We start from the raw sequence: 15,626 nt of genomic DNA on the forward strand, positions 1-15,626 counted from the left end.
TAACTTGTCCAGAATACGGCTCGTTGTCCTCCCTGACACCAGAGTCAGAACTGGACTTGGAATCAAGAAAATCTGGGCTCAGATCCCATGTTAGACATCTGCTGTGGGACCTTGGGCACCGTATGTAACTCAGTTTCCTCCTCTATAAAACTAAAGGATCGGACTTGACGCCTTCTCAGGTCTCTTCCAGCTCTATGCCTTTGGTCTGTGACTCCATAAGCCTAAGAGCCTTCCTTCCAAAGTCTTTGAAGGGAGGTAATGCAAGTAGTATTAGGTCCATTTTACAGATGAAGAAACAGAGGAGCTGAGATAAGATGGGACCTATCCCAGGTCTCATGGCTAGGAGGGATCCAGGTCATGGATTGCACCAAGGGTGTCTGCTGCTGCTCTGAGGGAAAGGGAAGCTCAGGATCATGGATTATAATCTAGGAGAGAACTCAGCACTCGTCTGATCCCACCCTCTGGAGCCATCTCTCTGTCTCTCTCTGTGTCTCTGTCTCTATCTCTCTTCTCTCTCTGTCTCTCTCTGTGTCTCTCTGTCTGTCTGTCTGTCTGTCTCTCTTTTCTCTGTCTCTCTGTTTCTCTCTGTGTCTATCTGTCTATCTCTCTCTGTGTCTGTCTGTCTGTCTCTCTCTCTCTCTGTGTGTGTCTGTGTCTCTTTCTCTCTCTGTTTTGGTCTCTGTCTGTCTCTCGTTGCCTCTCTCCAGTCAAGCTCACAAGAACCCTGGGAGACAGATGCTACCATTACCATCCCCATTGCAGATGGGGAAACTGGGTTAGGGAGATGTTATGTGACAGTTAATTAAAAAAACCAGGAAGGTGGGACACAAATAGGACAAATGACTTGTTCGAGGTCACACAGGTAAGTGGCAGAGGTGAGATGTCCTGGCTTCTCCAATTCTATCACTTTTTTAACTACTCAGATGCACAGTTCCGGAGTGGGGGCTCAGGGATGAACAAAAAAGGCAATTTACTCGGGGTGTGTCGCTGTCCAAGGTGTGGGTGGTGGGAGACAGGACCATGTTGGGGGGGGAGAAGGCTGCCGCCCAGATCTCCTCACCGAGGTTCGGATCTCCTCCGCTGAGGCTGGGATTGGGCTTGAGTGATAGACGAGTGCACGTGGACCAGAGGGGTGGGGGGCCAATTAAACTCTAGGAAGGCGGCAGACATGCACCCGCTCTTACCGAGGTGAGCAGGGCCACCTGCCAGCTGGGGAGTCTCCATTCACAGTGCAGCTGGGGTGCCAAAATGCTGAGAATCATCATTTCCATCGCATCTGCCATCTAGAAAAAGGAGAAAGTGGGAGACGTGTCCAGAAAGGGAAAGTAGACAGACACCCTGATCCCTGCTGTGACTGACTCTACCTCCTCAGCCCCAGCTTCCAAGACTGGCTTCTTTTGCATCGGGGAACCCACCAGGCTGCGATCAAGAAACTGCTCCCCAAGTTACCCATGCAGCCAGCCCATGACAGAGGGGCGGAAATGCTCCATCTAACGCTTGCTTAATTGAGTTAAAATCTACAGTTCTTCATGGAAAGAGATGCAAGGCAGTCACGATAAACGCTTTTTCATTCACTCTTTCATTATTGGTTAAAAAAAACCCAAAACAATCAAAACCCGTATTTTAGATTGCTTAAAACCTGATGTTGAAGCCCTGCACTGCCCCCATTCCAAATACTTGCCCAAGCCAATCCTGTGAGGACCGACAGTTTCCATTGAAATTTCCCAAAGCCAATGGCTTCCACCGCGTCTTCCACCATGAAAGTATCTGGAAACGAGACAAAGGAGTAGGTTTCCCTATAGTTTTCCTGGGGTGGGAATGTTTCAAGGTCACCGTGACTTAAATTGTAGCGTCAAAATATATGAATTGGAAGATGGTGGAGGTTTAAGGAGGCAATAAAGTCCTCTCCATGTTTCTCCCCTTCCAGGGTTGTTCATCTTCATAACTGTCACCTCCCGCCTGGCCCAGTGCCAGGAACATAGCGGGCCCTTAATAAATGCTTTATGGTTGTGGAGAATATTATTACTCCATTTTTTAAAGAATAGCTAAACCAATTGTGGTATATAAATGGAATGGAATATTATTGGGCCGTAGAAAACAAGGTCAGGAATTAAAGAAACATATATGAACTGAGGTAGAGGGAATGTGATAGAACTTGGAGAAAATTGTGTATAATGGTCTTATTCTATATAAAGCTAATAGAAATGCTAGCAGGCGGCTGAACTTGGGATATTTACAATGACCTAGAGAACCCAAGATGAAACACGGTCCCCCCTCTTGAGAAGTGGGGGACTACCGAGGTGGAATACTCCAAGATGAAACACGCTCTCCCTTACTGAGAAGTGGGGGACTACCGAGGTGGAATACTCCATATAGCAAAGATCTCTGTAGGTCAAATTTGAAAAAACAGTTTCTCTTTGCTATTAGTGATGAAGAGGCCATTATACTCAGAAATAACTAGGATTTCTTGAAAAAGAAAATCTGTGTTACACATTTTGAATCTTCTCTTATGTTCTGCTGTCCACATGACAATGTTATTTTTTCTATTTTGTATTTATGTTAAACAAATATTTTTTTTAAAAAGAAGAAAAAAAAAACAAACCAAAAAAAGTAGAGGGCATCCATAAGACATTTGGAAAATAAAAATAAAATCAAATGTCATTGACTCTTTAGAATTATCACTATTGACAGGCTTTACCAAAATACATGATATCAATTTTTCCTTACTAGTGCTCCTTATATCTATTTATTTATTTATCTATTTATAAATAGATGGAGAGGAAGAATTTCCACCTTAGAATATGGTTGGCTTTGTAAAGCACCATCCAAATTCCTTTTCTTCAATAATCCAGACCCCATTCCATTATAGTCCAAGATTATTCAAAACAAGATGATTGGGACAGTGCTGTAAGAAACAATACATGTGAAAAAGCATGAAAGGAGTTTTGTGAACTGATGCAGACTTATGAAAGTCGAGTTTGGAAAACAACGTAGTGACTGCAACAATGGCAATTGAAAGAACGAGAAAAACAATGAAATTGAGCGGTGTGTAATTATAAACCAAATTATAATTTGGTTATAATTAACCAAACTTGGTCTGGAGGAAGTAATGAGAAAACATTTCTTTTCCTTTTCTTTGTAGAGGTGGGGGAATGGGGATGTAATAATGTAGATATTCTCAGAAACGGTTGATATTGTTCCTTAATTGTGCTGAACTGATTTTTTTAAATGATGAAAGAGGGATTGCTGGATGGAGTGGCAAGAACGATAAAGATATTTTAAAATGAAGGCAATGTCTAAAATGTATCAGTAATCATTTAAAAGGGAAAAAAATCCAACAAGATAACTGGTAGGGATCAGCACATAATCCCTAGTTTTTGAAATTGACCATAATTAATCACTCTTAATGAAACTTCTAGTCCCCATTGCCTTTCCACTTAGATGCACTGAGCTCTGAAGCAAGTATCTCTGTATTGGGCATATTTTGATGATATTAACCCACAAGTGAGCCTCAGCCTTCAAAAATACCTTACATCAGCTGCTAAGAACAGCAGCTAGATAACCGAGATGGGAATTATTTTTACTTGCATTGCATATTTGTCACAAAGGTTTTGCTTTTCTTTTCTTTTCTTTCCAATATGGAAGAAAACTGGGGGAGAGAAGATAGATTTCTGTTCATTGAAAAAAATTTTCTTAATTTCTATCAAGTAGTAGAGAGATTCTGAAAGCCATGGTCCAGTGAATAGAGCACTGAATGGGAAATTAGGCAAGCCTGAACCCAAATACTGTCTTAGTCATTTATTTGCTGTATGATACTGGGCAAAGTGTTCAAATTTTCTCAGCCCTTTTCTTATCTGTAAAATAAAGATAATAACTTTATATTTTTATACATAAAATATACTACTTTATAAGGTTGATATGAGGATTAAATGAGACACCATAAGTAAAAGGCTTGGTTTTAGAATAGTAGAATAATAATCTAAGATTATTATTGTTATTATTACCCTACTTACCATCAGTGGGATTGGCAAACTCTTTGGGCACTGCAGCTCCATCCTCCAATTCCACAGCCTCTAAGTCTGACCGGACCCCTTCAATCTGGATTTCATGTTCTCCCGAGATGGCATCATCATCAGACCTGGAACTCTCTCCTGTTCTTCGGAACTTGACCACTCTAGAGGAAAGGAGGGATGATTATGTAGAGAGGTGTTTCCCTGACTCTCCGTTAAGTGGGAAAATCTTGCATCTGGTTCAATAGAAAAGACTTTCTCTTGTTGACAATTAGACTGTGAGTTCCTTGAAGGGGGAGCTGTTGTTTTGTTTTGTTTTTGTCTTTATAACTCCAGTGACTGGCATGCAGTAGGCACTTAATAAATGCTTGTTGACTTGTCCAGAGAATTAAACTGGATGAGTCTGAATAGCTAGCACATTAGAATATAAGGCTGTGTTTTTGTCAGGTCCCTGAGACAGTGTGGTACAAGAGAAAGAACATTAGTTCTGCAGTCAGAGTTCTAATGCCATTTCTGATACTTACTGCCAATGTAACCTTGGATATATCACAGTGTAGTCTAACAGATGGGGGCATTGGACTTGGAGCCAGGAAGCCATGGACTCAAATCCTCCTACAGTCACTTCACTGTGTGATGCTGAGCAAGTTATTTAACCAGCGTCTGTCTCAGTTTCCTCATCTGACAAACACGGAGGTTGGACTTGTTAGTCTTGGAAGGTCTATTCTAACTCTTGATAAATTATCCCATGATATTTTTTTTCTCTTGGCCATTATGTTCTTGTCAAGATTAGTGAGATAAAATTAGATTTTGGCATTTCTATCCATAAATTTCCTCATCTATCTGATGAGAATGAGAGTATCACAGAATCACAAATGCCTAATTCCTTGAGGAAAGGGGATCACATCCTCTATTTGGTCTTTGTATCCCCAGTGCCTAAAACGCTGCAGGTGTTTAATTAATGCACACTGAAGAAGAGACCTTAAAGTCATCAAATCTATGTTCCTGATTTTACAGATGAGGAAACTGAGGTCGAGTGAGATCTAAATGCCCAGGGACACACAGCAATATTTTTAATTGAATCATTTCAGTTGTGTCTATCTCTCTGTGACAGTTATTCGAGTGGTTGGCCATTTCCTTCTCCAGCCCATTTTTAAAGATGAGTAACTGAGGCAAACAGGATCAGTTGACTTGCCTGGAGTTACATTAAGTGCCTGAAGTAGAATTTAAACTCAGATCCTCCTGACTCCAAGACCAGTACCACTTAACTGCCCAACTAGCAATTGTTTTTGAATTCAGGTCTTCCTGATACCAAGGTGTCATCTATCCATAGTGCCACCTGGCAACCTTAGACACAAGTTAGATACAAGGGGACAAAAGTCTCCTCTCCGAAGCCTCTGCTTGAAGACCTGCAGTCCATTCCACTTTGGGATGGCTCCCTTTATTAGGAATGTTTTCTTTATACCAATCCTAAACTCTCTGTAAATTTTACCCATTGTTCTATCCTTGGTAGACAAAGGAAACAAATAAAACCTCTCTTTTACCCGAGAGCTCTTCAGATCCATCACTCATCTCCATGAATTTTCTCTTTTCTAGACAAAACATTCCTACTTCATTCAAATAATCCTCATGTGACAGAGTAAATCCGATCCTTTCAAATTCACAATACTATAGAGAGAATAAACTATGAAAACGGTTGTATAAATGCTTTGGAAAGTAAATCCTCTACAAATACAAAGTATTAATTTGGTTTTTCATTATTAGATTTTTCTTTCTCCTCACAGAGTATTTTTCAAAATAGTTTGCCCAATGAGTCGGACTAGAATCATAACTAGGACTTTTTGCATTTGAATATAGTGGCTCAAAAGGCACTCAATTTTGGGGAGATGATTGTGGGATGCTATAGTATCGGGGTTCCAGAAATCCGGGAAATGTGCCATGAGGTAGCTTCTGGGAAGGCAGAGAAGAATGGGGGAAGAATTTCCCAAAGGATCTCAAATGCTGTCAGTATTTGTAAACTTGGTTCCTTGAGGCAAAACCCCTATCACCTCACCTCAGTTTGGCTCTGATTTGGAACTTAAAAAGCACAATAAACACACCATACTTTTGAAATAGATATGTGAGAAATGGGTTGATGAGAACATTAATATCCATATTATCATACATATACACAACATTCAGGCATATAAGTTCTGAAGTCCCTTTTTCTTCCAAAATTTGTGTTTAGAAATATTTGAGTTTGATGCATTTCTCAGCAGGTACTTGTAAGGAACCATTTTGTCATGGTAGAATGCAAGCTTCAGAAGAGCAAGAACTGATTTCTGTTTTATTTTTGGGTCTCCAGAGCCTAACAAAGTACCTTGTATACTCAGATTGTATTGTATTGTTTTGGACTGTTATGTTAGATGTACCATTGGAGTAATAATAATAACAATAACAAGAGTAATAAAAATGGTATTGGATTTTCCAAACTGAAAGTGGTTTCCTTCTCGATGGAGGCCAAAAAAACGACTAGTATTCCAGACAGGGATCCCAGAAAGGTGCTCTCTGGGTGATTCAACCAACAACATATTGATAAAGGAACACTGAACAAATAGCTGAATCGTGGATTCTTTTGCAGAAAGGGAAGGGTTTCTGATGGCTATTCAAAACTAGGTCATTGTCATAAGAAAGTAGGGGATAATCCTTGGAACCATTAGTGGATTAGTGATCAATATGGGTTATACAAAGAAATGCTGGAGATTATGCAACACATCACTGCAAACTGTAAGAATTTGACACCTACTGAATACCCGGCAAGACCAGACCTGGTAGTTAGAATTCTAGGTCAGAATTTTACATCTATCTTTTGTTGACTTAAAAACGATAAATCCCCGTACTATAAATATGCCTTCAAAATATCCTGGAGAACTCAAACAATAAATTGGATTGGGACCGGATCATTATTTCAGATCGAACTGTTTCCCATAATCATTTTTGGATAATACTGATTGATAAAAACTCAAACCCAATGGTTTAAATCGATTCAGAGGTCTGCTGATAAATGTTTAACAACTGGCTCTCTGAAATATAAAACATGTGCATGACACAAATTTACATTGAGCTTGTATTAGCCATATTTCCTCCATGATTTTCTTATATTTGGATAATCGATAAGACAATAAATCAAGTCTTGATCTATAGTGTTTTCTGGTTTTTGAGGTATAAATGGTCACTGAAAAAATAATCTGAACTAGCTCTAATACATCCCTAGATATCGTTATCCCCCAAATATACAATTTCCAAGTTCCAAGAGGGAAAACAACAAGAGCAACACTCTTAAAGTATAGAACTATAGCTGAGGAGATGAGCTTATAGGAACAAGCTTAGGTTCACATCATCCCCATCCACCTGTCTGCTACTGCTATTGTACAGAAGATGCGTTCAGTGGACTCCAGAGAGAATGAATTGACATCTTTGCATTTTTAGTGAACATCAAGAAGTAGTTTATCTGTGTTCTCATTATTGCATCACTTAATATAAAAGAATAAGAAAAGTCAACTTTCCCCAAGACCATATGACTCTTATTGGAAAAGATGCAAATAAGAGTAACAGCAACAATAATAACAATCTTTTTGTCTACCTTGTAATAATTGTCTGCATACAAAACAAAAAAAATAAAAAAATTAACTGTCTGTATAACATGAAATATAAAAGAACACAAAAGAAGCAACTTTCCCCCAGACTATTTATATCTGAACTCCATTAAGTGAGATTTTGATGGTGGTGATGATGGTGATGATGATTGAGATGATGAAGGTGGTGATGGTGATGAGGATGGTGATGATGATTGGGATGATGAAGGTGGTGACGATGATGATGATGATGATTGTGATAATGGTGATGACGGTAGTGGTGGTGGTAAGGATAATGATAAGGATGTTGATGATGATATTAATGATGATAATGATAATGAGTGGCAACATTATTTAGTTGTTAGGGTATTAGAACTAGAGTCAAGAACACAAATTCAAATCCCATTTCAGACATTTATTACCTGTATGACCCTGGGCAAGTCACTTCACCTCTCAGCCTCAGTTTCCTCATTTGTAAAACAAGAGGTTTGGACTTAAAAGTCTCTAATGTGCCATCTAGCTCTATATCTAAGAGCCTAACATACTAATAATATCCAGTTACAAAAAGCAGTTACTTTATCCACCTTTACATTAGCACATAGAGCGTTCAATCTAAAATAAAAGCAGGAGAGAAACTTGAACCAACATCGCTTCTAGCTAAACATCATTATGGACTAAGATGATAAGAATGTGATGTCATAATAACTGACATTTACAGTGTTAACTAAATTTTTTTTAATTTTTAAAATTTGTTTCCACTTACATATAAAGACAATTTTTAACATTCATTTTTAAATAAAATTTTGAGTTCTAAATTTTCTTGAGAGCATCAACTTTTCAAAAAACATACACACATAATTTTATTTAATTTTTACAACTATCTTGGGAGGTACTCAATTTCAAGATGAGGAAACTGAGGCTTTGAAAAAAGTTGCATAGTCAAAGAGCAAGTAAGTTGTGGGTTCTGATCCCTCTGCTGCATCCTGTCTGTATGATTCTGGACGATGCCCCTCTCTGTGGCTCAGTTTCCTCATCCGAATGAATCTTGCACATAATATGCTTTCCATGTATTAAGAGCTAGCAAAAGAGGAGAGAAAGAGGATGAATGCGGAAAGTTATATAAAAAACCAGGCTGGCAACAGTGACCTTTAGACAGTTTCCCAGTGAACTCCTTTTAGATTGGCCAGTGTGCTTTTGAAAGGTCCATCAAGTACATCAGAGGCAGGGAAGCCATTTGGATGCCCTTGAGCAGCAGTCCTGTGAAAGCCTCCAGGCCAGGGACATTTGTATGGCTGGCCACAGGCAGGGATGCAGCTGGGGAGCTTCCATAGCTGAGCTAGAAAGACCATGGCAGACCTCTTGCCCTTCATCAGCAGGGCAGCCCTGCTTAGAATGGAAGTCAGCACAACTCAGTTTTAGAGTAAAGGCTACTCCTGATGCTGGAAAGAGGTAATTCTATGATAAAGCTATCTTTACCCAGTGAATAAGAGTATAATCTTCCCTTTCCCATCATGGGGAGTAGGGGTACAGAAACACCCCCTCCCCATGATCTGGAAATCCATTTTTTGGCCCTCCTTCATAGCAGAGAAGAAGTCTGAATTATTATGATATTAAAAGATTAAATATGTTTTTATTATTCAATGCTATACATATATTTTATGCATTTCTGAGTTCTCAACTTTTTCTGTCTGTCTGCTGGCCTTCATATTTCAGCTGCAGCTTCCACTAAATTCCCCCCAAATTCAGATTTAATTTCTTATGCTGATCCACAATATATCAAAACGTCAATGGGCCAAGGTGCAATATAGAAGGGATAACTGGATACTTAAGTTATCCCAAAAGTCTTAGGGAAGCATTATCCCCTGTTCCATCCAGATGGCCTAACCCAGGTGAATGAATGCAGTCATCACTACTCCTACAGGAGAGGAAGGCTAACAATAATAATATATTCAGAGGTCTTTCCCCTCTTTCCTGGGTAGGTAAAGGCCTCCTATTTTTCAAGCTTTATTCCATGTCACTGCCCTTCCGTTCAGGAAGCCCAATTTTCCATAGTCTGCCATCATATTTGTCTGAGTTGTTTCTCATTTCTGGAAAGCATCCCTCTTCATCAGTGCCTCTCGGAACCTTCCCCCACCGTAGGTGACTCAAATGTCACCTCCACCAAGACGTCTTCCCTGATCACTCCTCCACCTCCTCTCTCTCCTCAAATGACCTTATGTCCATTTATCTGGGAATAATTTGTCCCCACCTCAGAAGAAGCTAGGCTCCTTGAAGGCAGGAATTCGATCAAGAGCTGAAAGGGCCCACCCTTTCATACAAATCATTCTGTGCTACAATTTTATAGTTAAAATAAGGATAATAATAACACCAATTTTCCAATCAAATGAAACTGTATCTGTCAACTACTTCACAAAAATGCTCGCTATTATTAACTTTGGTTATTATGAGGGAACTGAGGCACAGAAAAACCAAGTGGCAAAGCTGAGATTTGAACACAGATCTCAGGACTTCCCCCTCCCCATACAATATTAATTATCTCTGTATCCCCAGCTTCCAAATCAGTTTTTTTTTCCTTTTTTTAATACCCCTCTGATTTTAATGGGGTAGGGAATTGACTCCTGATAAGAAACTTCCTCTGGCAATTATCTACTGATAAATAAATAGTAAAATTATAAGCAGGTAAAGTTTTGGGCACTGGGATATCCGTTAGGTCATGGAAATTAAGTAAGTAATCAGATAGATGGTGAATCAGACAGAATGCTTGAGTAATCTGAGTAAAGGAAATCTGAATTTGAATCCAACCTCATTCATATCTTAGCTGTGTTATCCTGGGTAAGTCATATTTCTTTTCCCTGCCTCAGTTCCCTCAACTATAGAATGGGATTATAATAGCACTTATTCAGAATTGATGTAAAGATCAAGTGAGATAAAATTAGTAAGGCATTTAGCATGGTGTCTAGCATGTAGTAGTAGGCTAGTTCACTTCTCTTCATTACTATGCTTTCTCAGCTCTAATCAGAACCACACCTTGTACCACCACCAGGACATGCCCAGTCCTACCTCCTTATTTTTGCTCCCATTTCCCTCATGGGGAATATTTATTCTGTGCTTCTTTGCCTCCCTTTGAAAGCTGTCCTTGAAGACTCTGGCTCTTCTGAATTTCCCTCCCTAATTCCATTCAAATTCGTGGAATCCCACTAATGGAAATGTCCTGAGAGACCATGTAGTCCAACACATACTTCTATAAAATTCCCACTTGGCTTGAAGAGTGGGAAACTTCCCAAGACAGTTGATTCCAGTTTTGAAAAACTCTCAAAATTAGTCAATTTTTTTCTGACATCCAGTCTAAGTTTATTTCTCCCTGTAGTATCAGTTTTGTTCTATTTTGGCCTCTGAGTTTAAGTCTATTGTATCTTCCACGGGACAATCCTTCAAAAAGTTAAAAGTGGGTGGCTCTCATGTCTCTTCTAATTGTTCTCTTCAGGCTCACCGTCACCCAGTTCCTTCGCTTGTTGCTCATATAGCATGATCTGAATGCCTTTTCTCATACTTATTCTAAACATTCTCCACCTTGTCAATGTTTTTCCTAAAAATGGGATATCCAGTCCTGAACGTAGCACCCTTTTCAGGCCACTTCCTAAAGAAGACATTCCCACTCATTAGTTGGGATCTCTAGAGGGAAGTTGATTACTGATCCCTTCAGGATTCTAGGAATAACTCCAAGAGGCTGCGGAGTTCCAGTACTGTTGCTTATGTTGCCCATTATCAATCCATCAGTTGAACTACAGTAAGTCTTAGAGGGGAGGATTTACCGAAAGCAAGAAGCACTGCTACATAACATTTTCTCTCCTCTCACATTCTTCCCTGGCTATGTCAATTCCATACTTCATATCTAAGCTCCAGTGGCTTCTTATTACCTCTAGATGCAAATATAAACTCCTTTTGGCATCTAAAGTTCTTCACAATCTGGTCGTTTCCTACCTCTTCAGCTCTTAGCCTCCTCTTCCCCCATCATTCTCCAAGGGAGGCTTTAATTACTACCAGGAAGCAGAAGGTTGGAAAGAATGAGAGTAAAAAAGAGGAGAAAGAGAGAGAGAGAGAGAGAGAGAGAGAGAGAGAGAGAGAGGAGAAGGAAGAGGAGGAGAAGGAGAAGGAGGAGGAGGAAGAGAAGGAGAAAGAGAAGGAAGAGGAGGAGGAGGAGGAGGAAGAGAAGGAGGAGGAGGAGGAGAAGAAAGAGGAAAAGAAGAAGAAGAAGAAGATGATGATGATGATTATGATGATGACAAGGGTAAGGATGAGGAGGAAAAAGAGGAAGGAGGAGAAAGAAAGGGGAGAGGGGAGGAAAAAAGGAGGGGAGAAAGAGAGAGAGACAGCGACAGAGACAGAAGGAGACACGGAGAGAAAGAGACAGAGAGACAGAGAGAGAAAACCTGGCTAGAATTATATTTATTTACTCCCTTAAAGATTATTAGTCAAGAGGATATGGTTTTCAGGTTCTGATTACATTTCTGCTAGCTATTTCTCAATGGGGAAAGGAGAAACTGATCTTTTATATCCAAGGCTTGATCCCTTCACATCAAATTCCAATTCCACAATAAACACACATAGTAACTAGGAAAGAAATCCACTTCTCTAAGTCAGTAACAAAACAGAAATTAGAGAAGGGATATATAGGAGAATACACACCAGACCATAGAGAATCAAAGAGCTCTCTCCTATTGGGAAGGGGATCACTTAGTTCAATTAGAAGAGAGTTCTGAATCTCACCCAAGGACTAGTTCTCCAAAATCACTCACGTAGAAAGCTGGGGACGGAGATGTGATGGACACAGTAAACACCTCTCGTGTCAGCTTCTTCCCACAGTCTATTTTCCCTTCAAAAACCTGAAGTGGGGCTGGTCTCTTTTGTCTTTTCTCTTGGGGTAAAGCCAGAAGCCTCCACAGAAACCAGAAGCTACTGCCAAAGAGATTGAGGGAGTTTGGGGAGGTGCTCGTCACTCCTCTACTGCAGGGGCTCAGGCGCTCATTTCCACCAGCAACGAAAGAGCCCATACAAATGGGCTTTAGGAGTCAGATACTTACAAATGTATATATCATCCACTTTGACAGAATGAAAGCTCCATGAGGGCAGGGTCCAATTCTACTTTTTTCTAATTGTACTTTTGTCTTTGTCACCCCATTGCCCAACATCATTCCTGGTCTGCAGTAAGTGCTTCTTGGTTAAATGCTTTGCTCAAGGCATGATGGGTAGTGTACTAAGCCTGGATTCAGGAAAAGCTGAGTGAAAATCTTGTTTCATATGCTTATTAGCTGTGTGATTGTAGGCAAGTCACACTACCTTGGCCTCAGTTTCCTCAACTGTAAAATGTGAATAATAGCACCTGCTTTCCAGGGTTGTGATAAAAGAGAATACAAATGATATAAGGATAATATTTGTAAAGACCTTAGCACAGTGACTGGCATACAGGAAGTGCTTAATAAATGCTTATTTCCTTTCTTCAATGTCACATACCTACAAAGAAGAAGTGGGATTTCAAGTTAGGTCTTTTGACTCCACATCTGGCAGTATTTCCATTACACCACATTTCAAAGAAACCTCTAGTCTGCAATGTGTCTATACCATGCATGGGAGATGGCATAAATGCTACTTAATTCAGGATTCACTGTGACACATGGAGTAGAGTGGTTCTTTGAGCTGAGTTTCAAGGATAAATATTCCAAAATTCATTCTGATTTCATTCGAATGTAGTTTTATAGATTACAATTACTCTTTGAGGCCTTATAAAATTACATGGACAGCTATATGGAGCAATGGGCAGAATGATGGACCTGAAGTTTTCCTGAGTTCAAATCTTGCTCCAAGTACTTAATAACTGTGTGACCCTGAGCAAGGCACTTCACTCCATTTGCCTCAGTTTCCTCATCTATAAAGTGAGCTGGAGAAGAAAATGGCAAGTCTTTTTTTGACAAAAACCTCAAATGGGGTTGGGATGAGCTGGGCACAACTGAAATAACTGAACGACAAATCATTAACATGTTTTTATTTCTTTTCTAAATGCTCTTCTATATTTATGGTCAGTTCTTTTTATTCAATACAGAGATATCCAAGTAATTTCAGGCAATGTCTCTGGTTAGGGAGGCATCCCCTGAGTCATTTGCAAATTTCACAAGTGCTGCAAACTTGCTGAAATCTACTCACTTGTCAGAAAATCTGTGGATATTTTGTTCGTACATAAAAGTTCATACAAACTTTTATGTTTGTAGGGAACCTAAGGACATGGAATAGTGAATTTAAAACTAGAAGGGGCCTGGGAGGCAGCATTGTACAGGGAAAAGAGAAGAGGATTTGGAGCCGGTGGATCTGTGTTCAAATTTCAACTCTGCTACTTACTTCCTAGCTGTGCCATGCTAAGCAACTCACTTCTCCTCTCTGGGATTCTTTTACCTTATTTGGAAAATAAAGGAGTTTATCTAGGTGGTTTCTATGTTCCCTTACAACTCTTAAGTCTGTGTGTGTATTGTGTGTGTATATGTGTGATCATAGAACTTCAGAGATAGAAGGTTCCTTAGAACAAAAAATGATAGAATCATAAGCACATTAGAACATAATATACTAGAATTGAAATGGACTTTAGAAACCAGAACATTAGAACATCAGTGGTGGGAGGTCCCCAAGAGACCATCTACTCCTTCATTTTGTTATTGGTCAGTTATGTCCAACTCTTCATGATCCCATTTTCTTGGCAGAGATACTGGAGTAGTTTGCCGTTTCCTTCTCCAGTTCATTTTCTAGATGAGGAAACTGAGGCAGACAGGATTAAGTGACTTGCCCAGGCTCACACTGCTAGTAAAGTCTGAGGCCAAATTTGAACTATGAACATGAGTCTAATTGTAAGACCAGTGCTTCACCCACTGCACCACTTAAGTGTTCTCTCCTTCTGGATCTCTATTTCATTTTCCATCTCTCACATATAGTTTCTCTCTCTCTCTCTCTTTCTCTCTCATACTTTCCATGTTTGTTTTTATAATGATAGCATTCATATAGTATTTTAAATTTTGCAAAATGTATTACAAATATCACCTCATTTAATTTTCATAATGCTGTCAAGTAGGTGCATTATTATCTCTATTTTACTGATGAGGAAACTGAGGCTGGGAGGTTAAGTGACTTGACCAGGGCCACATAGCTATTTTCTAAGGAAGGATTTGGACACTCTAGTCTTCCTGACTCCAAGCCCAACACTCCACTCTTTTTACAACCTATCTACTATTTTCCCATCTTCCAGCAATATTTAGAAACTCAAATTATATTCAATTCAACCAACATTTCTTGCCTGCCTTAGTAGGCAGGGGAGGCAGAGGAGAATACAGTGACAAAAAGAAATATTCCTTGCCTACAAGGAGCTTCCAAACCACTGGAGGCTACAACATATATCCAGGAAAGTAAATCAAAGAGTGTAAAAATAATAACAACATGATTTTAAGAGGCAGAGAAAACTAACAACTTGGGGTCAAAAGACCTCATATGGAAGGCAGTCCCAGGGGTTTGGGGGCTTCGAAGAAAGCTAGAAATTCCAAGAAGCAAAGGTGAGGATGGAGGGCATTCCTGGCATGCTTGATGAATTGTGCAAAGGCAAAGAGGCTAGAGATAGTATGTCCTATACAAACACAGCTGACATGTCAACTTGATTGTAGTGGATAGTGTGTAAAGGGGAATAATACAAGATAAGACTAACAAGGCTGATGGTGGAAAACAGAATGTGGAAGGCTTTAGATGCCTGGGTGGGGATTACAAAAAAAAAATCCTAGGGATAATAAGGAGCCGATGAAAATTTTATTTTATCCTAGAGGCAATAGGGAGTTGTTGAAAAATTTTGAATGAGAGTGAATTGTGACCAAAGCTGTTACAGAACACAAAGTTTTAAAATTACAATTACAATCTCATGTCGATGTCGTATATCATGGCCAGACATATTCCCTTATGTCATCAGGAGCCCACATCTATT

The 15,626-nt window shown here is 39.6% G+C and overlaps 1 protein-coding gene across 1 annotated transcript in view; it reads right to left on the reverse strand.

Moving 5' to 3' along the window:
- The window catches only part of SVOP (SV2 related protein), a 54,357-nt gene that overhangs the window by 36,612 nt on the left and 2,119 nt on the right, over nt 1–15,626 (reverse strand). Inside the window, exons 2-4 of the mRNA XM_051972981.1 lie at nt 4,014–4,174; nt 1,682–1,767; nt 1,185–1,283 (exon numbers count right to left, since the gene is read on the reverse strand). Coding sequence (XP_051828941.1) covers nt 1,185–1,283; nt 1,682–1,767; nt 4,014–4,174 — 346 coding nt within the window. The remainder of the gene's footprint in view (nt 1–1,184; nt 1,284–1,681; nt 1,768–4,013; nt 4,175–15,626) is intronic.

Source organism: Antechinus flavipes, chromosome 1 (genome assembly GCF_016432865.1).
Source record: "Antechinus flavipes isolate AdamAnt ecotype Samford, QLD, Australia chromosome 1, AdamAnt_v2, whole genome shotgun sequence".
In the NCBI taxonomy this organism is placed as follows: Eukaryota; Metazoa; Chordata; class Mammalia; order Dasyuromorphia; family Dasyuridae; genus Antechinus; species Antechinus flavipes.